The sequence below is a fragment of the Gobio gobio genome (assembly GCF_949357685.1).
Source record: "Gobio gobio genome assembly, chromosome: 25".
Taxonomy (NCBI): Eukaryota; Metazoa; Chordata; class Actinopteri; order Cypriniformes; family Gobionidae; genus Gobio; species Gobio gobio.
In genome coordinates, this window is record NC_137121.1 from 8,452,796 (window position 1) to 8,479,268 (window position 26,473).

The 26,473-nt window shown below is 42.2% G+C and overlaps 1 protein-coding gene across 1 annotated transcript; it reads left to right on the top strand.

The window, feature by feature from the left end:
* Window positions 1-312: 312 nt before the first annotated feature.
* Window positions 313-26,446, top strand: LOC307121423 (N-acylneuraminate cytidylyltransferase B-like). The gene is made up of 8 exons (XM_079809014.1): window positions 313-644; window positions 2,956-3,098; window positions 5,230-5,385; window positions 5,525-5,658; window positions 6,796-6,890; window positions 6,965-7,136; window positions 10,752-10,914; window positions 25,572-26,446. The coding sequence occupies exons 1-8, from the start codon at window positions 484-486 to the stop codon at window positions 25,784-25,786; spliced, it is 1,239 nt and encodes a 412-aa protein (XP_079665140.1). The 5' UTR covers window positions 313-483; the 3' UTR covers window positions 25,787-26,446.
* Window positions 26,447-26,473: the final 27 nt, after the last annotated feature.

Consider the following 26,473-nt stretch of genomic DNA (forward strand, 5'->3'; position numbering starts at 1 on the left):
ATATATATATATATATATATATATATATATATAAACTAAGCAATTAAAATAGATTATTAGTAACAATATTGATTATTAAACAATTCAAGTTTCCGCTCTTTGTGTCCCTTACATGTTTGTTTTTCTTCCTATAGCGATGTTTTTGTTTTCTTCCTTTATCTGGATACTCTTCGTCTTCAATTCATCTATCAGGAGTTTTATGTTCACGTTTATAATCATGTTGTAACGGACATCTCTGATTTAAACTAAAGAAGCCAGAGAACGCGGAGTGATACGAGAGGTGTAAAAGTAGCTCCGGTTGTGAGCGATTGTGATGATCATCTGTCAGATACTGATGATGATCCATTTGTCACAGAGGAAACCCCGTGAAACGACTCCGTAAACATATGCTGTTAAGTCTAGCAAACTAAGAATAATATAACGAATAAATAAAATTATTATCATAAAGGTTTGTCCAAACCGCACCTTGACGTTTCCGCGGCGATGGAGAGCAACAGGTGCGCTGGACTCCCTCACCGGGCGGCTCTGGTTCTGGCTCGGGGTGGCAGTAAGGGAATCCCTCTGAAGAACATCAAGAATCTGGCCGGTGTTCCTCTCATCGGATGGGTTCTGAGAGCTGCCTTGGATTCAGGAGTCGTTGACAGGCAACTACATTTGATCTTTTTGTTATAATATGCTTTTTAAGTGTTCATTAGGATACTTTTCATTATTTGTAAGAAAGCAGGCTTAAAATTTGCCTAAATAAAAAGTGGCATTTATATAGGGGAGAGCGGGGCACAACCTAACGCTTTTTGACTTTGGGGTTCAGAGTATTTATTTTTTCACATTCATTTCACTGTCTACAGTCTACAATTATGTGGTTTTGTTTCATTAATACAGTGTATACTTTTTTCTTGATTTACCCCGAAAGAATGGAAGTGAAATGTGACAACATGCCCCATAGGTGGGGTAGGCTACATTGTAACATGTGAGGGGCACATTGTAACATGTGAGAGGCACATTGTAACATGTGAGGGGCACATTGTAACATGTGAGGGGCACATTGTAACATGAGCGGCACATTGTAACGTGACCAAATAACAGCTTAAAATGATATCTGATACATAAAAAAAAATATCCAAGACAAACTGAAATATTTTGACAATAAAATACAATTATTAACTTTTTAAAATAAAATAATGGCATTTTTTAACCATTCAAAATATAAAATTGTTTGAATTTGACAACAAGCACATTGGTAAAAACAGCTATAAGAGCAAAGTTAAAAACATATAACCATTTCTTAACATTGACTCTCAGTCATTATTCACCTTTTTCTCATGGTTTCTCAATTGAATTCGTAAAAGTATCGAATATAATAGCATAGTTCTCATTGTAACGCAGTTCAACAGGGATTTAACCCCATCTTGTGCAGGGCCGGCCCTGACCAATTTGCTGCCCTAGGCAAAATTTTACTTGGTGCCCCTTGTATCAAGGTTTAGCACTACATGTTATCTGTCTAAGTTGTGGAAACACTCGTACTGTTTTATTTTTGTAATGCATTGATGTTTTATTTTTATTGTTGTTGATGTTTTATATGATGTCCAGTCCATTCTACCCCGTCATTATGTTCATGATATTATTATTATTATTATTTTAAAGGCTGATGATAGTAAAACTATACAAAAATTGCACCTATGCCACATTACAGCCTAAACACAAAGAGCAAGAGTGCATCTAACATTCATGCACAAACTATTCATTGAGAACTAGCAAAAGTGTTTGTTTTCCAGTAGATGGCAGCAATCTTCCACTAAACTATGTTTTCACCAGGAATTCAACTGAGAAATTTTGATATTTAATGTGAATTTGACATAAAATGTTGCTATTTTAAATAAACCTGTATATAAATATCATTACTAATTTCAGCAAATACATTTTAAAATTGCTATACACCCCCTTAAAACTGCACAACTGCAGAGTAAAAACATTAGGCTATTTAAAAAGTGATATTACATGTGTTTAATATTTTTATATAATTTTTTTTTTTTTACAAAATCACACTGGCTGTGGCCTCTGGAGAACCCAGAACAGCTGCTTGCATAAGGTAAAAATAACTGGAATTAATTAGCAAACATTAGTATTTTACTACTATGCAATTAAATAAACTGTTCATTAATTTGCCTACATCACTTTACTTGTGTTTACACTGCAAAAAATGCTCTTCTTATTTAGAATCTTTTTCTTGTTTCCAGTCCAAATATCTAAAAATTCTTAAATCAAGGTGCATTTACTAGAAAAGTAAAATAACATAAGACATTTTCTTGTTTACTTGAAAATAAAATCAAAATGAAGTGAGTTTTTGCTTAAAACAAGCTAAATTATCTGCCAATGGGGTGAGAAAAATAATCTTATTTCTGTTTGGGACAGAAACAAGATTTCAATCAGAAACAAGATTATTTTTCTCACTCCATTGGCAGATAATTTAGCTTGTTTTAAGCAAAAACTCACTTCATTTTGATTTTATTTTCAAGAAAACAAGAAAAATGTCTTCCTGTTTCGTCATCCTGGCATGTGTGGAAAGTGTGTTACAACTAACCCCGCGTTAGGCTGTTCCCCACGCTCCCCTATACGTGCATTAAAGATATATTTGTTCAAATACAGGCTGAAAATAGCGTTTTAGTCTTGATTTGTGTTTTGTTAGTAAAATGAGTTATTTTTACTACACTCTAAAAAAGCTGGGTTAAAAACAACCCAAGTTGGGTTGAAAATGGACAAACCCAGCGATTGACTTGTTTAAGCAAACATTTAATCCAATCGCTGGGTTAAAACAACCCATTCACTGGGTTAACACAACCCAATCGCTGGTTTAAACAACCCAATCGCTGGGTTTGTCCATTTTCAACCCAACTTGGGTTGTTTTTAACCCAGCATTTTTTAGAGTGTAACTGTGACTGATGTTACTGTGTGTGGCAGCGTGTGGGTTTCCACAGATCACGATGAAATTGAGCGGGTCGCTAAAGCCTGGGGCGCAAAAGTTCATCGCCGCAGTCCTGAAGTTTCCAACGACTTTTCCAGCTCTCTGGAGACCATCCAGGAGTTCATCCGACTGAGACCCGGTGAGACAGACCTTCATCATCACGCGACTTTCATTTTATTAATGATCTTACTAACTTACTGACATGCCTGATGACGGGTAAAGATGCCCCAAGAACAACGAGGATTTACTTTTAAAGTAACACATTTAGATATAAGCATGTGCTGGAGGAAGATGACTCAGCCACTGTGTTGTTATAGGAAATAAATAAATAGTAACCGTTGCTAATTTATTTGCTATAACACAACATGTAAAATAGTAAAAGAGGTGTATGAAGCCTTTAAACTTTTACAGAATGTATAAATTACTCAAGTTAAATATAGATTTATCCAAAAATTATTCAGACACCAGATATAATTGTTTACTAGTGCAGGACACTATAGTTGATTTATGTAAGTGAGGATAGCAAAATAAAGTCAACTGTGACATTATACCCAACAAGTCTTCATACAGTTACTAACAGTAAAATTGATTTAAAAAAAACTGAACAAAATGAAGCATTGCTTGGTCATTGGTTGACCTAATTTGGTATTATCTAAATGTGTACTTAAATGTAACAGCTGTTTGGTTGATTGTAATCCATTACATACCTTTCTATCAAAGTGATCTGACATTATCAAGAGTTCTTGTCATTTTATTACCATTTTCTAAACCAGGGGTTTTCAAACTGGGGTCCGGGGACCCAGGGGTCCTCCAGGATGTTGTAAGGGGTTCCCAGATGTAATGCGAATTTCAGAGAATAAAAAGACAAAGCAAAAATGGTTAAAGTCTACTGAGCATTCTAACTGTTTAATTTCAAAATGTTTCTCTCCTTTTTTGCCGTATACATACTTTCCAGAATTGTTTGCTTTGTAAATCTACAGATTAAATGTTTTTTCATACATAAAAAATATATAGATGGATATTAGGAAGGGGGTCCCTCATAAAAGGTTCATCATATTTGGTGGTCCTTGGCATCATAAAGTTTGAAAACCCCTGTTCTAAACTATAGCGAGTAAACTGGGATAATGTGAGAAAATGTTGAAGGTGTCTCAATAAATGTTGGTTTGACTGTAAGCAAGTAAGCATGTATGTATGTATGCATATGTATGTGGATATATATATATATATATATATATATATATATATATATATATATATATATATATATATATATATATATATATATATATATATATATATATATATATATATATATATATATATATATAATATGTTGATCTGTTTGAGCGCAAACAAATGATTAAATGAAAATAAAGTTACATTTATTAATTTGTTTGGCTATTTAATTAATTAATTTAATGATTTGTATGTCTAGTTAACAGTTTAAATATGTTTTAGATCATTTATTTCAATATTTATTTAATTTTGAGTAATTTGACCCTCCATTAAAGCTACACTGTGTAACTTTTTTTAGTCTATTCTTAGCTAAAAACACTTTATATATACAAAATATATGTGCTCATTAATGTATATTTACTTCTTTACTTCGTAAAGTATTCTTGTAAGTTTATAATATGCCATTGAAAATGTATATGGGTGAGGGGTTCGAATGCGGGTCGCCATGTTGCCCCTCTATCTTTAAAGTACATTAGCCAAAGAGGGACATATCCGTGAATTCAAGCTTCGCCTTTCGCGTTTTAACACTCGATGGCACCGTGTCGAATGTGGACGAGGTCGAACTGGGAGCCATAATAATCTTGGACTAAATCGGCCACCATAGGAGTTAAAATGAAAGCGGAATTGAGAGGAAGAGAAACTAATATTCACTGGATGGTCATATACCTTTTAACCGCAGCTGTAGCTTTAATAATTTGTGCGTTAGGGCCGGTGAAAATGTTATTGAGGCAAGTAGAAACCAATCATTTTTGTCATTTTTTATTTTTGCATGTATTTTTCCATGGAAAATGTCATTTTAAATTTTTGATAAAAAGTTGAATCATAATTTGCTGAGAAAATGATATTTGTTGAAATTATGTTTCATAAGTAAGCAGTATGCATTTGTGTAACTTAAAGAGGGAGAACTGGAATATAGAGCAATTACAAACAATTAAAAGATGTACCATATTTAAGGGTTTGCCTTTATCAAAAAACATTTATTACCCTCCAGCTTTATTGTATTCGCTGTAATTTATTTTCTGTCTGTGTTTTAGAGGTGGACATCGTCTGTCATATTCAGGCTACGTCTCCATGCCTGCACCCTCATCATATCAGAGAAGCCCTGCAGATGATCACCGAAGACGGTTGTGACTACGTGTTTTCAGTGGTGCGCAGACACCAGTTCCGGTGGAACGAGGTTCATGGGAAAGGTATCTCGAAAACATCTCACAAGGAAACAACTGGAATTTTTTTTGATGTTTAGTGACAGTCTAAATAGTTTAGATGCCAGGCCAGGAGCTAAATCTGAAATTCATGAAGTTCACAAATCTTTCACTTCTGCCTAATTAGCGGGTAAGAATCCGACTCCTCTGAACATCGATGTGGCGCACAGACCTCGACGCCAAGACTGGCCTGGGGAACTCTATGAAAATGGCTCTTTCTATTTTTTTAAGAGAAAAGCCCTGGAAAACGGCCTTAAACAGGTGGGTCATTATCAAAATATGGACAAACCTGAACTTCTCAGTCATGGAAAAACAGTTATTATGTTATAAAAATATAAAATTGCCTCTATATTGTGTTACACATTTAGTTTTTTTTAAAGGAGTCATGAATTGAGAAATCAACTTTCCCCAGAGCTTTTGATATATAAAAGGTCATGGTAATATAAGAATATCCTGTAAGTTTCGGAACTTAAAACTTCCTTGTTAGTCAAAAAAAAAACTTTTATTGACACCAGGCCCAGCAAACGATCAATCTCAGATTATGTCCCACCTTGACGTCATTGTGTGGTGAAACGCCGCCTAAACAGAAAAAGAACAACGCCTGATTCTGTAGTCCCGCCCACCGACTCGTGACCGAGATGATATAGGCCTACATAGAGCTAAACCGGATCGAACTTCTAAGCAATAAACATACCGCATAAGCTTGACGACAGGCTATTTTAAATAGTGAAATAACATTCCTTTCTTGATGTGCGCTGTTCGCTCTCTTGACTTGAAGGGCGCGCGTGTGTGTGTGTACGGTTCGCGGTTATATCCACCGATCGGGCGGGCCAAGTAATAAAAAAATAACATTCCAATCAATCGCGGGTGGATGAGAGATAAATCATTGTGTTTGTTTGAAGACATTTTGCGAGCCCTGTGGGCGGATTCCGGTTGCCGTTTCCCCACACGCAGCAGAAGCTCATTAAATATGCAAATCTTATCCAATCATAGCAGTGGGCGTTTACTTCCAAGTCTTCAGTGCGACACGCTCATAAAAACCGAGCGTTTCTTGAGAGAGCCTCAAAACCAGGGCAGAAAATAGCCTATTACTTATTCATTATGATGTTTTTAAATTTAAAAACCACGCAAACGTCAGTATAAAAAAATAAAAAAGCCAGTTCATGACCCCTTTAAGTCCCCGGAATGCCCCTTGTCCCCTTTCATCTGGTACACCACTTATGACATTTACAGTTATTTATTTTTTTTTAAATATTTTTTCAGAGGTTAAAGCTGAAATACAAAAGAATCCAAATAAAGAAAAAAAACCCTAATTAAAATAAACAATGAATAATATAAACAATTTGCAAAAAAATGCTTGTCCATTGATTTATTTTAAATTTTTGATTTATTTTTTAGTTGGACAAGATCGCCTACTATGAAATGCTGGCTGAGCACAGCGTTGATATCGACGTGGACATCGACTGGCCCATCGCTGAGCAGAGAGTTCTGAGGTGTGGTATTTCAACAAACACTGAGGTCGGACAAAACACAATAATGAAAATATAAACGCAGCCTTTTTGTGCAGGTTTGGCTACTTCGGCCGAGAGGAGAAAGCGGCGGTCAGGCTGTTTCTGTGTAAAGTGTCTGGCTGTTTGACGAACGGTCGGATATACACATCGGTTTCGGGGGAGGACCTTGTGGCCATCAATGCTCGAGATGTGGCAGGCATACAGATGCTGCAGAGAGAAGATATAGAGGTAAAGTTGTGTAGTACAAATAATGGGGCATAGAACCTGTACAGTGTAAAAAAAAAATGTAACAGTAAAATACTGTAAAGATACTACAGTAAACATCTGATCATTTATAAATGGCAAGTTCCTTTACTACAGTAAAAAAATTTAAAGGATATAACAGGATATTTTAAGTGTAAGTTTACATTAAAATACTGTTAAATGTACAGATTTTGGATGCGGAAACAAGCAGTCCTCTTATAATGTACAGTAGCTATGTTTCCATCCACCTATTTTTACCTGTGATTTGTTATGCTAATTATGGGATTTGGCAAAAAAAAAAACACTGAATGGAAACACCAAGATGCAAATAAATTCTAAAAATGTGCATTCAAAAAACGTATGTGCTCTATTGAGGTGGATCTACAGTGCTACCTTTGCAACCCTTGGTAAATATGAGCAAAGGCGTTTGTGAAAATAAATCTTTCATTCACAAAAAAAATGCAAAAACTTTTACCTTTCATTGAAGTAAAACAATTGAAAGTGGGAGGAAACTCACATTATGAAATAAATGTTTTTCTCTAGTTCACGTTGGCCACAATTATTGGCACCCAAGTATTGCAACCTCCTTTTCCCAAGATAACAGCTCTGAGTCTTCTCCTATAATGCCTGATGAGTTTGGAGATAAGAGAGCATTCCTCCGTACAGCATCTCTCCAGATCCTTCAGAATCCCAGATCCATGTTGGTGCTTCTTCTCTTCAGTTCAGCCCACTCATTCACTCATAGGTTCAGGTCAGGGGCCTGGGACGGTCATGGCAGAAGCTTCATTTTGTGCTCAGCGACACATTTGTGTGTTTATTTTGATGTTTGTTTTGGATCGTTGTCCTGATGGAAAATCCAACCTAGGCCGTTAGAAGATTTCTAGAAGAAGCCGTCAGGTTTTGATTTTTTATCAGCTGATATTTCCTAGAATCCATGAAACCATGGATCTGAACAAGATGTCCAGGACCTCCAGCAAAAAAATAGGCCAAAAATGTCACAGATCCAACGGTGTATTTAACCATGGGCATGAGGTACTTTTTATCCCTTTTTTCACTAAACCCATCTGCTGGGTTTGGGGCCAAAAAGCTCTTTTTTAGTTTCATCTGAACATATGACCGTTGGTCCTGTTTGAAGTTCCAGTCGTGTCTGACAACTAAATCTGCTGGAGTTTGTTTCTGGATGAGCGAGGAGGATTTTTCTTGAAACCTTCCCAAACAACATCTGGTGATGTACAGTGAGGAAAATAAGTATTTGAACACCCTGCTATTTTGCAAGTTCTCCCACTTAGAAATCATGGAGGGGTCTGAAATTGTCATCGTAGGTGCATGTCCACTGTGAGAGACATAATCTAAAAAAAAAAATCCAGAATCACAATGTATGATTTTTTTAACTATTTATTTGTATGATACAGCTGCAAATAAGTATTTGAACACCTGAGAAAATCAATGTTAATATTTGGTACAGTAGCCTTTGTTTTTGCAATTACAGAGGTCAAACGTTTCCTGTAGTTTTTCAGCAGGTTTGCACACACTGCAGGAGGGATTTTGCCCCACTCCTCCACACAGATCTTCTCTAGATCAGTCAGGTTTCTGACCTGTCGCTGAGAAACACGGAGTTTGAGCTCCCTCCAAAGATTCTCTATTGGGTTTAGGTCTGGAGACTGGCTAGGCCACGCCAGAACCATGATATGCTTCTTACAGAGCCACTCCTGGGTTATCCTGGCTGTGTGCTTCGGGTCATTGTCATGTTGGAAGACCCAGCCTCGACCCATCTTCAATGCTCTAACTGAGGGAAGGAGGTTGTTCCCCAAAATCTCGCAATACATGGCCCCGGTCATCCTCTCCTTAATACAGTGCAGTCGCCCTGTCCCATGTGCAGAAAAACACCCCCAAAGCATGATGCAACCACCCCCATGCTTCACAGTAGGGATGGTGTTCTTGGGATGGTACTCATCATTCTTCTTCCTCCAAACACGTTTAGTGGAATTATGACCAAAAAGTTCTATTTTGGTCTCATCTGACCACATGACTTTCTCCCAGGACTCCTCTGGATCATCCAAATGGTCATTGGCAAACTTAAGACGGGCCTGGACATGTGCTGGTTTAAGAAGGGGAAAGCATGATGCCATGCATGCTTTCAAACCATGACGTCTTAGTGTATTACCAACAGTAACCTTGGAAACGGTGGTCCCAGCTCTTTTCAGGTCATTGACCAGCTCCTCCCGTGTAGTTCTGGGCTGATTTCTCACCTTTCTTATGATCATTGAGACCCCACGAGGTGAGATCTTGCATGGAGCCCCAGTCCGAGGGAGATTGACAGTTATGTTTAGCTTCTTCCATTTTCTAATGATTGCTCCAACAGTGGACCTTTTTTCACCAAGCTGCTTGGTAATTTCCCCGTAGCCCTTTCCAGCCTTGTGGAGGTGAACAATTTTGTCTCTATTGTCTTTGGACAGCTCTTTGGTCTCGGCCATGTTAGTAGTTGGATTCTTACTGATTGTATGGGGTGGACAGGTGTCTTTATGCAGCTAACGACCTCAAACAGGTGCATCTAATTTAGGATAATAAATGGAGTGGAGGTGGACATTTTAAAGGCAGACTAACAGGTCTTTGAGGGTCAGAATTCTAGCTGATAGACAGGTGTTCAAATAAATAGTAAAAAAATCATACATTGTGATTTCTGGATTTTTTTTTTTTTAGATTATGTCTCTCACAGTGGACATGCACCTACGATGAAAATTTCAGACCCCTCCATGATTTCTAAGTGGGAGAACTTGCAAAATAGCTGGGTGTTCAAATACTTATTTTTCTCACTGTATATAATTAAATTTTAAATTAATACAATTTTAGTCTTTCTGACCCCAAGACTCAACTAATCTCTGCGATTCTCCATCTGTGATTCTCCATCTGTGATCCTTGGAGAGTCTTTGTCCACTCAAACTCTCCTCATCGCCGTGCATTAGGACGATATAAACACACATCCTCTTCCAGGCAGATTCGTAACATCTTTAGTTGACTGGAACTTCTTCATTATTGCCCTGATGGTGGAAATGGGGATTTTGAATGCTTTAGCTATTTTCTCAAAGCCACTTTCTATTTTATGAAGCTCAACAATCTTTGCTGCACATCAGAACTATATTATTTTGGTTTTACTCATTAATGAATGATTAAGGGAATTTGTCCCTTTCTGTTTCCTCTTATTTATACTCCTGTCGAACAAGAAGTCATGACTGGACAATTTCGTCCTAGATACCCTAAAAAAACATAAATATGAATGGGAATATACTTTAGAGATATTTTACTCATAAGAATTTCTAGGGGTGCCAATAATTGTGGCTAACATGCATTGTAGAAAAACATTTATTTCATAATGTGAATTTTCTCCCACTTCAATTGTTTTACTTCAATGAAAGGTTAGAATTTTGTGATTTTTTTAATGAAAGCTCAAAAGGATAAACGATGCAGATTTATTTTCATAGCTGCCTTTGCTCATAATTACCAAGGGTGCCAATGTTAGTGGAGGGCACTGTATCTCAGCTTGTGGACTTTTTTTTTTTTTTTTTTACAATGTAGCATCATCTGTTTCATAACTTTCAACAGGTGATCCTCATATCCAGCGTGAATGAGCCCCTGTCCAGGGGTCTCCTGGAGAAAGTCGCCCAGCAGGCCGGATGTGACCTCAGGATTGGAGAGCAGCAGGGGCTTGAGGTGGAGCAGCTGATGAGAGAGAAGAAACTGCGGTGGGATGAGGTGGCATTCATGGGTGAGAGAGTCATGTTAAAAAATCCAGCTAAACCAGTTTTAAGCATGTCAAGTCACCCTTATTTAAATATCACTTTGTATAATACAGATTGTTTTCAAAGTAATAAACAGGAAAGTAACAGAATCAATCATGCATATCATCAAATATGAGACAAATTAAACTCCCGCTAATATTGTCATATTAAACTCAGTTCAGTGTTGATTCAGTTAAATAACGGTGATGATGTTGCAAAATTCATCAATTGAAGTTAAATCTACAATTCTTATTTTTTTATTGCAGTGTTTATTATAAATGATTTATCCATGCACATATATATTTTTTTATATTCATGTGCCCTCGTAATCTTAAAAAAAAACAAAAAAAAAAACAGAATTTTTGTTTAAATTACAGGCAATATTAAGTTGATGTAATGATCAACATTATGTCAACAGAACTCATCAAAATAGTGCTTGCAAAGGTTTAATTAACTCTTTCCCCGCCATTGAAAAGCAAGATTTGAACTCTATATTATGCTATATTAGATGTACTGTACACCTAATTTATAATAATTTATTCCATTCCTCAGCTCCTGTACATTCAAAAGACCTCTTAACATATATATAATATCTATAATGTTAAGAGGTACCAGTACAGTACCAGTTTGTTTTTGAAAGAAGTCTCTTCTGCTCACCAAGGCTACATTTATTTGATTAAAAATACAGCAAAAACAGTACAATTGTGAAATATTTTTACAATTTAAAATAACTTTTTTCTATTTGAATATATTTAAAAAATTTAATTTATTTCTATGATCAAAGCTGAATTTTCAACATCATTACTCCAGTCTTCAGTGTCACATGATCCTTCAGAAATATAAAGCTTTTGCAACATTATAAATGTCTGTACTATCACTTGATCAATTTAATGCATCCTTGCTGAATAAATGTATTCATTTCTTCTTACGAAATTAACAAAATAAAGTTCTTTCCTAAAAAAACCCAAAAACCCATAACTTGTGAACAGTAGTACAATGTTACAAAAGCTTTCTATTTCAGAAAAATACTGTTCTTTTGAACTTTCTATTCATCAAAGAATCCTAAAAAAATTGTTCCCTTTCAAAAGCTACACTCAATGCTGCATAAGCTTATGCAAATGGTAAATGTCTTTGACATAACCAGCTGTGAAAATAGTGTGAAAACAGGAGGTATTTATAGCCTCGGCCGGTGACGTCATAGGCGCACCTGCTGTACGAGGCTATAAATAGATGAGCTTCAGCTGGAGCAAATCAGATCTTTTTGTTTTCAGACCAACTGTGTGTTATTGTGTGTTACAAAGTCTCTGGAAAAAAAAATCTCTCTCTCTCTTTCAAGACTCAACTTGAGATCTTTGTTAGGAGTTAGTTTTCAACATGGCAGTGTGCAGATTTTTCTCTCTCTTTCTCATCTCTGTTACAAAGAAACATTAGTGGAAAGAGTTCTAGTTAAATCTAATCAGTTGGAAACGAGTCAGCAGAGTAAAACGCTGTATATCCATGTTCTCTTTCAAATAGAACTGGATGCGCACGTTTATTGCTGTGTGTGTTTGGGGAAGAGCATGCGGTCGCTGCATTGAGTCAGACGAGTGCGAGCATTGCAAGCCTTTACAGTTAGAATGCTTTATGCTCGTCTTGGCTACTTTCAGTCCGCACCAGTTTTCGGAGCTCTCGAATGGGTTTGTTGACGAACAAGAGACGGGTCCGTCCCTTTCGCTTGCTCGCTCACCAAATACATGTTTCCCCGCGTGATCCCGAAGCGCGCTCCGGCGTTTCTTCGGCTCGCGCGGGGAATGATGATGAATCTCTGGGTCCGCGGACCTCGAGCAGCCGCCTGCGATCGTTCCTCACATGATAGTGAATCCATACGAGGAATTTATCGAGGTGGTTGTTCGCGCGGTGGCCATGCAGGGCAGTTTGTCTGGTACCGTGAATGAGAGATCTCCGAACGCAGTGAGCTTGAGGTTTCTGTCTAGAAAAACATTTACTTCACGTGTTTTTGTACCCTTGACTTCCACATTTTCGACTATCATGGGTGCGAAATCGCGTGGATATGTGAGAATACCTCAGGTGGGAGACACTCACGAGCTATCTCTCGCCTGGGTCTGCATTTTCATTAAAGAGACACCTCCCCACGAAGCCATGTAGAAAATAAACGTCGGCTGTCGTGGGCAAAGCTTATATGAATTGTATATTGTATATTATTTTATATATATATAATATTATTTTATATGGAATATATATTGTATATGATTTATGTAAGAATAATAAATATAAAGGGACAGGCTGGTGCTGCGCTGCACACTATGGCTGTCTTGCAGGCATATCAGGCTGACCTTCTGAAGGATTTGAGTGGTTCATTTGGTGACTCAGTTAACTCTGTAGTGGCCTGCTTTAAAGGAGTGTAAGAAACATGAAGTGTTCACTCAGTTTCTTCCTCAATGCACTCAAGGGGAGGGGCTATCAGCCACACAACCTCTCTTCAGTCCTTCAAGATTTAGGGGGGTAATAAGCAGAGTGTGGCGAGTCGTGCTCTCCCTCGTAAAGACTGGAGACCGGCTCGTCATCCTCAACAACCTCCCAGGGCAGACCTCGGGACTGTCATCAATATAAGAAGTCCGGTGGTTTGGTGCCCAGTCTGCCCCCACAGGACAGGGCGTGTCAAACATTTGCTCGCCCCACCCCGTTATCCTCAAAACCGGGGATCTGTCCAATCTCAGATCGTCGAGTCTTAAACCGTGAAGTGGTTAAAGTACTCAAGGTTAAGATGTTACGTAGTGTTAATTTCGTCAGACGAGACGAGACTAAATATGTTTGTTAACGACCTTTTTTTCCATGACGAAGACGAGACGATGACGAGACTGCACCAATGTCCAAAAACACTGACTAAGACTAAATTAACATGCATTATTGTTGACGAAAAAGGACGAGACTAAAATGTTTTGCATAAAATAAAAACTAAGATAAAATCTCTCTTCATTTTCGTCTACAATTGTCTCTACTTTTTCATCATGAGATGAATATTCAGCTGTGCAAAATATTCCGAAAGAGTTCCCGCTGTTGCTCGAGTAGGTTACAGGTCTCTCATACCCCTCCTGTCATCTCGGGGGGCACGCGTGGTCACGTGTGGTCACGTGGTTCCCAGAGCGCTCAACACTTCTAGCGCTGTGTCAGTGTATGTGAATGGCTTAAGCCGCGCAAGTTACACAACAGCTTCACTATACAGGTGTTTGCAGCAATTTTTGGTAAACCGTACAGCATAGTGTGCGTCAGCCACATTTACAGTATCACTTTATTAGGGAGAGTGGTAGAGATGCAACATTGTTAACATTAATATTAATGTTTTTCTTGTATTTAACCCTCAGGTATTCCTTACTAATTAAGTCACACTTATACTCATTGGTGGTCAAATGAGACCATACACCTTAACTATTTTAAAAATAAATAGCCTATATTTTAATTAAATAATATTTATTGAATATTTTGAGGAGATCTTTTGGTACTAAATACTATTTGTGCAATACTTATGGTCCATTAATGACCACTTAAAATATTTTTCTTCTAATATTTTTATTATTTATATTACAATTAGTGTGTTAATTAAGGTTAAAATAGAGAATTCCACTGCAAAGAGGTAAATTAGAGCCATTTTGTGGCTGGAAAAATAAAAAAATTCACTTGTAATGCCATTACCCACTGGGTGCCTGTATGGCTCTTTAATAATACACATGTAGTCTAGTTGCTCAAAAAAGTATTGCAGATCATAACTGCTTACTTATTTGTGAAATTTTGAAATGTTAATAATAGTGAATAGTAAAGAATGCAAGCAAATATAATATAACCCCAAAAAAGTGTAAAAACTTATTGTTCCTTATATGTACAGTAGGCTATATACATATGAATTCATACTGAATCAAGATCGAAATCAATATTTGTGCCCATCGTCTCATGAGCTAATGCTGATTTTAGGCATCTATGCTGTAAATCAACTAGTTAGCTATGGTGTTGTTGCACATTATGCAGGTTATATATATTTTATGTAACTTATTTTGCCACAAAATATATTGAGTTTTCCTTTGACTAAAGCTAGACTAAAATGACTAGACTTTTGGTCGACTAAAACTTGACTAAGATACCTTGAGTTGTCTTTTGACTAAAACTAGACTAAAATGACAAGACTTTTAGTCGACTAAAACTTGACTAACAAAAAAAGATATGTGAATGACTAAATATGACTAAAACTAACAGGGACATTTGGCACAAGACTAAGACTAAGACTAAATTAAAAATAGGTGACAAAATTAACACTGTTACAGTGAAGCCGGTCGTGTCGCATATTCAACATTGTGATTGGATTCGGCACGATTGATCCGAAGGACGCATGTATTCGCATATAAAGTCTGCCACAACACAGGAAGTTCCTGAGGTTCGCTCTTGGGGGCAAAAGCTTACCAATTTTGGGTCTTCCATTTGGCTAGCCTTGTAACCGCACGTATACGAAATGTATGGATGTATTACCGGCTCCATTGGGATTCCGGGGCATTCAAATTTTGAATTACAGAGGCGATTGCTAAAATTAGCACAATCACATGAGATGGTGCTTCAACACAGTTTGTTAGCTCATCTAGTTTCTCTAGGGTTGAGACTCAACACCAAGAAAAGTGTTCTTTCTCCTGCCCAGAGAACGACTTATCTAGGGTTTGTTCGGTTTTTGGTCACAAGGTGGGCACAACGGTTTCCCGCTTGAATCAAGACCATTCAGTATTCCCTGAGCAAAGTCAGGCTAGACCAAGATCTTACTGATCATCAGCACCAGAGTGTTAGGTCTAATGGCATCAGCATCCACGGGTTTCCCTTTGGAGTTGTTGCACATAAGACCGTTTCAGTTGTGGCTCAAAGCTAGAGGACTTAGGGCCAATCCTCAGGCAAATAAAGTGGCGCGCCATGTGGCTTCGTACACTAACTATGTGGTTCAGACCCCGGTTTTTGCCTTGGGTCCCACTCTAGGCGTACCTTGTCGTCGCAAGTTGCTAACAACGTACGCTTCCCTGACGGGCTGAGGTGCGGCCTTAAGTGGTCGTCCAGCCCAACGGGAATGGGAGGGTCATCAACTCAGTTGGCACATCAACTGTCTCGAGTTGACGGCTGTATTTCTGGCCCTGAAATACTTTCTCCCCCAATTGAGGGGCTGTCATGTCCTAGTGCGGGTGGACAGTACAGCTAAATATCTCATATATAATCACCAGGGGGTCTGTGCTCACGCTATCAGAATAGCGATTTTTCTCTGGGCTCAGAACAAGTTCCTGTCACTCGAGCAGTGTACATTCAAGGGTGGTTGAATGTGGGAGCAGATTTACTGTCCAGACAGAGTTACAGATGGGGGGGTGGAAACTCCACCCAGAAGTAGTCAAGCAGATCTGGATCAGATTTTACAGAGCTGACCACAGGGAGTGGACCTCTTCGCCTCTTCTCAGACAGCGCAATGTCCCTGCTTCTCTCTGTCACTCTGCCCCACTGGGTCTGGATGTGATGGTTCATACATGGCCCAAAATGCGTCTGTATGCCCTCCTTCCAGTTGCTCTGCTCCTGGGAGTTCTAGCCAGGGTTCGTCAACAAGGGTCTTGCTTCTTATCGATAGCGCTGCGTTGGTCGAACAGGGTTTGGTTCTCGGAGATAGTGTCTCTCCTCAACGGCTCGCCTTGGGCGATTCCGGCGAGGAGGGACCTTCTGTCTCAGGCAGAGGGCACGATATTCCATTCCAGGCCCGACCTGTGGAACCTTCATGTTTGGCCCCTGAAGGGCACCAACTGAGGGACACGGGGCTTTCGCCTGCAGTTATTGAGACCATCCTAAGTGCTAGAGCTTCTTCCACTCAGAAAGTTTATGCTAATAAATGGGGTGTCTTTGAAAGGTGGTGTACGACACAATGTAGATTCAGTAAACTGCCAGGTTACTTCAGTTCTGGATTTTCTGTAAGAAAAGTTGTCATCAGGCACCTGCCCCTCCACTCTCAGGGTTCATGTGACCGCTCTTTCGGCTTGCCACGCCTTGGTGGATGGGGTGCCGCTCGGGAGACATTCTCTACTCGCTTGCTTCATTCGTTGGGTAGGCGGTTGAGGCCACCTGTTAGAACCAGGATCCCTTCATGGGACTTAGCTTTAGTCCTCGAGGGTCTGGTTGAGACCCCCTTTGAAACATTAGCTTGCCCCTCCACTCTCAGGGTTTATGTGGCCGCTCTTTTGGCTTGCCATGCCCTGGTGGATGGGGTGCCGCTTGGGAGGCGTCTTCTGCCTGCTCACTTTGTTGTGCCAGGCAGTTGTGTCCTCCATTAAGAGCCAAGATCCCTTCATGGGACTTAGTTTTAGCCCTCGAGGGTCTGGTTGAGACCCCCTTTGAACCTCTAGAATCAGCGTCTGACAAACTTCTGACTCTAAAGATGGTTTTTCTTATGGCTATAACTTCTCTGAAAAGAATTGGGGACATGCAGGCTCTGTCAATATCGCATCCTGCTTAGACTTTGCCCCAGGTTTGGTGAAAGTGATTTTGCATCCCCACCCTGACTACCTGCCTAAGGTTCCTTTGTCGACTGTACATCCTGTCACTCTTGAAACCTTCTGCCCTCTGCCATTCACAACGCCAGATCAGGAGAAACTTCATAGACTGTGTCCAGTCCATGCTCTTCAGGCCTACGTCCACCGCACTAGCCAGTGGCGTAAGTCAGAGCAACTGTTTGTTTGCCATGGGGGCCGTAACAGAGGTTCTGCCACCACCAAACAATGTCACATTGGGTCAGGGATGCTACTGCTCTTGCCTATGAAGTGCGCGGTCAAGCTTCGCCTATAGGATTAAGGGCTCACTCCACCAGGGGAGTCGCCTCTTCTACTGCGTTAGCAAGGGGTGCTCCCTTACAAAGTGTTTGTGATGCGGCAGGTTGGTCCTCTCCGCACACATTCATAAGACTTTATAGCTTGGATGCTCATGCCACTCTGGGCTCTCATGTCCTAGAGTCGACATCACAGGCTAATGCCTGAGGCTTCTTGCGTTCTTGTGCACACCTACACAACCGTAAGGGGTCCAGGAACCATCAAGCACGGCGGCGTGGGTATTCTCGTTCCCATTTGCATAAGCTTATGCAGCATTGAGTGTAGCTTTTGAAAGGGAACACTTGGGGTTACTTGACTGTAACCCTGTTCCCTGATAAAGCGGAACGAGATGCTGCATTGCTAGGCCGTGCTGATGATGCTTCAGGACTGGTCTTCAAACAAAGAAGATCTTGTTTGCTCCAGCTGAAGCTCATCTATTTATAGCCTCGTGCAGCAGGTGCGCCTATGACGTCACCGGCCGAGGCTATAAATACCTCCGGGTCAATTTCATTGACGTGTTTTCACACTATTTTCACAGCTGGTTATGTCAAAGACATTTCCCATTTGCATAAGCTTATGCAGCATCTCGTTCCGCTTTATCAGGGAACAGGGTTACAGTCAAGTAACCCCAAGTGTTTTACACAACTGTTTTCATCATTGATAATAATCATAAATGTTTCTTGAGCAGCAAATCCTCATATTAGAATGATTTCTGAAGGATCATGTGACACTGAAGACTGGAGTAATGATGCTGACAATTCAGCTTTGATCACAGAAATAAATTACATTTTAAAATATATTCAAATAGAAAACAGTTATTTTACATTTTAATAATATTTCACAATATTACAGCTTTTTTATTTTAGTAACATAAATGTAGCCTTGGTGAGCAGAAGAGACTTCTTTCAAAAACAATCAAAATAGTACAGTTTCCAAACTTTTGACTGGTAGTATATACACGGAACAAAATTATAAACACAACGCATTTGTTTTTGCCCCCATTTTTCACAAGTTGACCTCAAAGATCTAAGACTTTTTCTATGTACACAAAAGGCTTATTTCTCTCAAATATTGTTCACAAATCTGTCTGAATCTGTGTTAGTGAGCACTTCTCCTTTGCCGAGATGATCCATCCGCCTCACAGGTGTGGCATATCAAGATGCTGATTTGATGGCATGATTATTGCACAGGTGAGCCTTAGGCTGGCCACAATAAAAGGCCACTCTAAAATTAATTTATCACACAGCACAATAAGCCGTCTCCAAAAGGCGTTTCAGAGAATTTGGCAGTACATCCAACCGGATGTGAGGCGGATGGATTTTCTCGGCAAAGGAGAAGTGTTCACTAACACAGATTCAGACAGATTTGTAAACACTATTTGAGAGAAATAGGCCTTTTGTGTAAATAGAAAAAGTCTTAGATCTGAGTTCAGCTCATGAAAAATGGAGGCAAAAACAAAAGTATTGCGTTTATAATTTTGTTCAGTGTATACTGTATATATTTATTTATTAAATCGTTTCGGTTACTAACGTAACCTCGGTTCCCTAAGATGAGGGAACGAGTATTGCGTTTTGCTAAAACGCTATGGGGGGAATTCCTTTCCTCGAGATATTGAAGCAAATTTTTATCCAAAAATACCTTTTATACGCAGTGCAGCTGCACAACTCTCAGCAGGAAGCAGCTGCGTGCTGATTGGCTGTGCCGTTGCAACTGCAGCAACCTATAGCGAGACCTTGGGGCGGGACGGACCAATCAGGTCCTTCCAAACTCCCGCCACAAGGGGCAACATAATTTGCATAGCCTAGGGTATATAAGACCCACTCTCGCAAGGTTAGTCAGGTTAATCGACTGAAGCGACTCCTGAGCAAGTGAGCAAGCACGGCAAGCAAAACGCAATACTCGTTCCCTCATCTTAGGGAACCGAGGTTACGTTAGTAACCGAAACGTTCCCTTACGAGAGTACTCTCGTATTGCGTTTTGCTAAAACGCTATGGGGGACCAATGCAAAACGCCGTGCTTGCTTAACGGCTCTAAAGCCGACGACACCAAACCCAGGCCAACCTAGGTGGGCCTGTAGTATGATATCAATAATTCAGAATGGGCCAGACCTGAGTCGGGCCCTCATGAGAATGAACACGATATTCGTGCAATAAGTATAGACCGGACATAATCGGGTCAGGAATAAAGAGTGGCCAGACACTTCGGGCCGTAAGGAATATGCTTATGACTTATACAATATTAAACCCAGGCCGGACTTATCGAGCCTCAAGGGGTTAATCTGTTCATACAGCAAGAAGCCCAGCTTGTAAAGCCGGAACATCTAAATTATAGAATCTGATAAAAGTGGACGGGGAGGCCCAGCCTGCCGCCGCACAGATATCATTCAGAGAAATGCCAGTAGACCAAGCCCACGAAGAGGCCATGCCTCTAGTAGAATGGGCTTTAATGCCCAAAGGGCAGCCGAGATCTTTAGACTCATAGGCCAGTGAGATAGCATCCACTATCCACCGTGACAGGGTCTGCTTTGTAACCGCGCACCCTCGGGTGCGTCCGCCAAAGCATACAAAGAGCTGTTCAGTTTGCCTGTAAACAGCGGAACGCTCTATGTATATTCTCAGCGCTCTGACAGGACAGAGCAAATTAGCATCTATTTCATCTGACTGTGATGAAAGTGCCGAAAGTGAAATAACCTGTGCTCTGAACGGAGTTGAAAGCACTTTAGGTACATATCCATGTCTTGGTTTGAGGACGACTTTGGAGTCGTTTGGCCCAAATTCCAGACACGAGGCGCTCACAGAGAGCGCGTGCAGATCACCCACTCGCTTAACTGATGCAATCGCTAGCAGAAAAGCGGTCTTTAGTGACAGGAGCTTTAAGCTCACAGAATGCAGAGGCTCAAATGCAGAGCTCTTCATGGCATCTAGGACCGTGGACAGGTCCCATATAGGGACTGAAGGGGGACGAGGTGGGTGAAGCCTTCTAGCCCCTTTAAGGAAGCGAACAATGAGATCGCTCTTTCCTAGTGACAGTCCGTTCACTTTAATGTGATACGCTGCTATAGCAGCCACATAAACTTTGAGCGTGGAGGGGGAACGACCCGCGTCCAGAAGCTCTTGTAAAAATGTAAGCACCTCTGACACTGCACAATCATGTGGGGTCAGACTTCGCGCTTTACACCAGTCTGAAAAGACTGACCATTTGCCTGAATAGAGCCGCCTAGTAGTGGGGGCTCTAGCTTCAGTAATAGTGTTCATTATGCTTTCAGAAAGGTTCTCATGTACCCGTTGATGGGCCAAACATGAAGCGCCCATAGATCGGGACGGGGATGCCAGATCTGCCGTTCCGCCTGCATGAGAAGATCTCTCCTCAGCGGGATCGGCCACGGAGCTGCATCTGACATCTGACTCAGCAGTGAGAACCAAGGTTGATTTCTCCAAAGCGGGGCTATTAAAAGCACAGCGCATTTGCTCTCCCTGATCCTCTCTATGACCTGAGGTAACATTGAGATTGGGGGAAACGCATAAAGAGGAAGGTTGGGCCATTCGTGGGCCAACGCATCCTCGCGCTTGGAGAAATATATTCGGCATTGAGCATTGTCTTTTGAGGCGAAAAGATCCACTTTTGCCTCTCCAAACTTGCCCCAAATTATCTGAATTATATTTGGGTGAAGAGACCACTCTGCCGGGGACACTTTGCCCCTGGACAGCATGTCCGGACCCAAATTCAGAATGCCTGGCACGTGAGTCGCTCTCAGCGAGCTCAGATTGTGCTCTGCCCATATTAGGGCTTCTTCCGCCATTGAGTGCAGATCGATAGATCTCAGACCGCCTTGGCGATTTATATAGGCTACCACCGACCTGCTGTCCGTTCGGATCAGGACATGGTGGTATTTTATGTACGGAAGGAAAGCTCTTAGCGATATCGTGACCGCTTTCATCTCTAGACAGTTTATATGAAGGCTCTTCTCCGAGTCTGACCAGAGACCGGAGATCGGCCTGCCCTCGTGAAGGGCTCCCCAACCTAGGTTGGATGCATCTGTCGAGATAACTTTCCACTTCGTAACAGTGCCCAAACTCACGCCCGTCTTGTACCAGACGGGATTTTTCCAAGGAGCCAGAGCTAACACACAGCTGTGGTCTACCTTGATTTGCAATCGGCCCGAAAGCCATGCGTGAGCTGGAACGCGGCGATTCAGCCAGTGCTGTAGGGGGCGCATGCGCAACAGACCCAGTCTGAGAACTGGCGCCGCCGAGGCCATGAAACCCAACATCCTCTGAAAGTGTTTGAGAGGAATGTGTGCACCGGACCTGAGGGAAACCGCTCGGTTCCGAACAGAGAGCGCGCGCTGTGACGTCAGCCGCCCGCTCATCTGCATTGAGTCCAATACTGTTCCCAGAAACGAAACTTTCTGTGTGGGAGACAATAAACTCTTTGCCACATTGATTCTGAGTCCCAAGCATTGTAAATGGTTGAGAAGCCAAGATCTGTGGTTTAATAACTGTATCTCTGACTGAGCTATTATGAGCCAGTCGTCGAGATAGTTGAGAATTCTCATTCCCCGAAGCCTCAGCGGGGTTAGCGCCGCTTCCATGCACTTTGTAAACGTGCGAGGGGCTAGAGATAGACCAAAAGGTAGCACCTTGTATTGGTATGCTTTCCCCTCGAAGGCGAATCTCAAGAATGGCCTGTGATGGGGGGCTATTTGTATGTGAAAATAGGCATCCTCTAGATCCACAGTGAAAAACCAATCTCCCGGGCGAATGTGCGCGAGGATTTGTTTCATTCTCAACATTCTGAACGGGCGCTTCATAAGGGCTTTGTTCAGATGTCTGAGATCTAGGATGGGTCTTAGACCACCGTCCTTTTTTGGTACAAGGAAGTAACGGCTGTAAAAGCCTGACTCGCTCTGTGAGGGGTGTACGGCTTCTACCGCTCCCTTTATTAACAGTTTTGATATCTCGGTTCGAAGCACGTGACTTTTGTCGCTTCTCACCGTTGTCTCTTCCACGGCGCGAAAGCGCGGTGGTCTGCGAGCAAACTGTAGCGAGTAACCTCGTTCTATTATGTTCAACACCCATTTCGAAATGCCGGGAATGGCCCGCCAGGCCTCGGCCTTCGAAGCCAGGGGCTGAATTAATCTGTGGGGCGAGTCGCTGAGTAACAGGGACTCGGTGGCCCGATAACCTTGCGCTAAGCTGGCGCTTATGAGGGAATTGTTTCCCGCCGCCTGAGTGCAGGGGGCCGGGGGACATAGAGGATTGGTGCTTGTGTACAGGCGAGCGCGCTTGAGTGCGGGCTCGTTGACTGTGAGAATAATGTTTCCAGCCACCTGAGTGCAGGGGGCTGGGGAACATGGGGGAGTGCTTGAGTGTAGGGGTACATGCTTTAATGCTGGCACACTGCCTACAGAGAAAAAGCTCTTTTTGTGACTCATATGGGTCGCCGTGAAAACGGCGTTTGTGTACAGGCGAGCACGCTTGCTTGCGGGCTCGTTGGCTGTGAATGTGGCGTTCCCAGCCGCCTTGAAGGGAGCTGGGGAACGTTTTGGAAGAGAGCGAGGCGGTGCACCGGCCGAAGCGGGCACTATCCGCCTTCTCTTCATACCTCTGGCTAGGACGGCTTCGGAGGCTCAGGTTTCGACACATTGCTGGGTCGTGGACCTCGACGCTCCGGCGGTCTGCTGCGGCTCGTAGAGCGGGAACGCTGACCGGGCTTGGAAGCCGCGTGAGGCTGGCGAGCTGAAGGCGGCGCCTTGGCGGGCTGGACTGGTCCAGCCTTAGCTTGACGGCTAGCGGAGGAGCTGGAACGCTTGGGCAGGAAATGTCGCATTGCCTGCGAAGTTTTCTGTGCCTCAGTGAAGCGCTCTGTGAACCCAACCACGGCGGAACCAAACAATCCTGAAGGCGAAATGGGCGCGTCCAGGAAAGCGGTCTTGTCCGCGTCCTTCATCTCCGTTAAGTTAAGCCATAAATGGCGCTCCAACACCGTCAGGCTGGCCATGCATCTGCCGATCGCCTGAGCATTGGCCTTGGTGGCGCGCAGGGCCAAGTCAGTGGCGCCGCGCAGATCCTTCAGAGCCTCGTTATCAGGAACAGACTCGTCCAGGGAACGGAGGAGTTTGGCCTGGAAGACTTGAAGAACCGCCATGGAGTGTAGCGCTGACGCTGCCTGGCCGGCGGAGGCGAATGCTCGACCGGCGAGGCTGGACGTAGTGCGGCAGGCCTTGGAAGGGTGCACGGTCTTTGACTGCCATCCTCTGGCGGAGGGCGGGCAAAGGTGTGCAGCGACAGCCTCCTCGAGGGGAGGAAGGGCTTGATATCCTTTTTTCTGAGCGCCATCGACTACCGAGAGCGCTGGAGAAAAAGAGGATCTGGCGCGTGATGAAAATGGCGCCTTCCACGATTTTGTTAGCTCCTCGTGGACTTCTGGGAAGAAGGGAGCGGGTCTTTGAGCGGTAGGTTGACGGCGGTTCTCGAAATACCACTCATCCAGACGGCTTCTCGTGGGCTCCTCGGGCTGAGACCAGTCAATGCCGAGGTCGTCCACGGCCTTGGTGAGCAAGCGCATAAGCTCAGAGTCGACTGAGGTTATGACGCCGCTAGCCGTCCGCGTCGAAGTGGCGTGCTCCGAGGCGGCGTCCGACCACCCGCTCCCGGATGCAGCAAGGGAAAGGCTGTCATCCTCTTCCTCCTCCGGTCCGCCGAACGAAACAGCAGCAGCCGCCATGCGAGGGGAGCTGTGCTGCTCGTCGGCGAACAACACGGGCGATGGCGAGGCACGCGGGGACATGCCCGGCGTGTGCTCGTCAGAGCGCTCCGGTGGCCTCTGGTCGCGACGTTTTTTCTTCCGTGGCTCTAGAGGCTGGGAGCACGGGACGGGATCCGAGTCGAAGCTGGCGAGCCGAGCCCGAAGGGTCTGCAGCGCCAGCTCGTCGCACTCAGGGCAGCCGCCCTGGTTGAGTGCAGCCTGCGTGTGGTCTCGTCCGAGACATGACACGCAGATGATGTGCCGATCCTCGTCCGCGATGAAACCTCTGCACGAGGCGCAGGAACGAGACATTTGTATCAACGTCTCGGCTCTTTTTGAATGTTTTAGAAAAACAGAAGGTATAAAGGATATGGTGCCGGATGGCGCAGCTGGAAGGCAGGCTGAAGGCGGAGAATCCGACGTCCTCAGGCTGCGTGTTCCGCTGGGTGCGTGTCGACGGCAGGCTTCGATCCGGAGCTCAACGATTGCAAGTCGCTGAAGAAGAATTAATCTGACTAACCTTGCGAGAGTGGGTCTTATATACCCTAGGCTATGCAAATTATGTTGCCCCTTGTGGCGGGAGTTTGGAAGGACCTGATTGGTCCGTCCCGCCCCAAGGTCTCGCTATAGGTTGCTGCAGTTGCAACGGCACAGCCAATCAGCACGCAGCTGCTTCCTGCTGAGAGTTGTGCAGCTGCACTGCGTATAAAAGGTATTTTTGGATAAAAATTTGCTTCAATATCTCGAGGAAAGGAATTCCCCCCATAGCGTTTTAGCAAAACGCAATACGAGAGTACTCTCGTAAGGGAACCATTATACCCTGCCTTGTATTGTATGGGTTAAATATGCTTTTTACATGTAAAATTACTCAAATAAAGTGCAGCACTTTATTATTTAACAATTTAGGTTTGCTTAATCTATGCATCTATCTATCTTCAATCTAGAGCATTTCGCAATGTTTTACACCTGAATGTCCAAACGAAATGTGTAAATGAACCAATTTTTTATTGAGCAGTCTGTGATGTTTTCCCTCACAGGTTCAGAAGCTGAAGACGTAGAGATCCTATCCCAGGTGGGGCTGAATGGCGTCCCGTGTGACACACCTGTGGCAGGTCTCATTGCGGCTAAATACACCAGTCAGAAACACGCCGGCCACGGAGCCATTCGGGAGTTTGCCGAGTACGTTCTGATGATGAAGAAAAAGAGCACATCACAGGTGCACCTGGATCACATTGACAGGGCTAATTTTTAGAACGTGTTCCAGTTTCTATTTTAAACAGTCAGTTTGTGTTGCTGTAATAACATGACACTGGATCTCATTTGAATTAATAAAACACCTGTGTGTGTGTGTCTGTGAGCAAAAAAAACTGTGTTCTACTTTATCTCTTTACTTGAACTCTCTCTCGCTGTATATTTACTCGTTCCTTCAAATGGAATGTTCATTTACTTATTGCCGATCATTTTATGTTAATGTTCAATATTATGCTGTGTGATAAGGAAATGTCCTCATTTCAGTGTTATCAAGGACAGTGTTGTGCAGCAGTAATTTTCCATTGCCTGTCACGCCTGATATTTTACAAGCTTTACAGATGGCGCGGTATGTTTGGACAGAAGACAAGACATAGTTCTTTATTAAACTCATAAAAGACAATTGTTTTCAAAGTAATAAACAGGAAAGTAACAGAATCAATCATGCATAGTATCATCAAATATGAGACAAATTAAACTCCCGCTAATAGTGTCATATTAAACTCAGTTCAGTGTTGATTCAGTTAAATAACGGTGATGATGTTGCAAAATTCATCAATTGAAGTTAAATCTACAATTCTTATTTTTTTATTGCAGTGTTTATTATAAATGATTTATCCATGCACATATATATTTTTTTATATTCACGTGCCCTCGTAATCTTAAAAAAAAAAAAATTAATTTATATCTC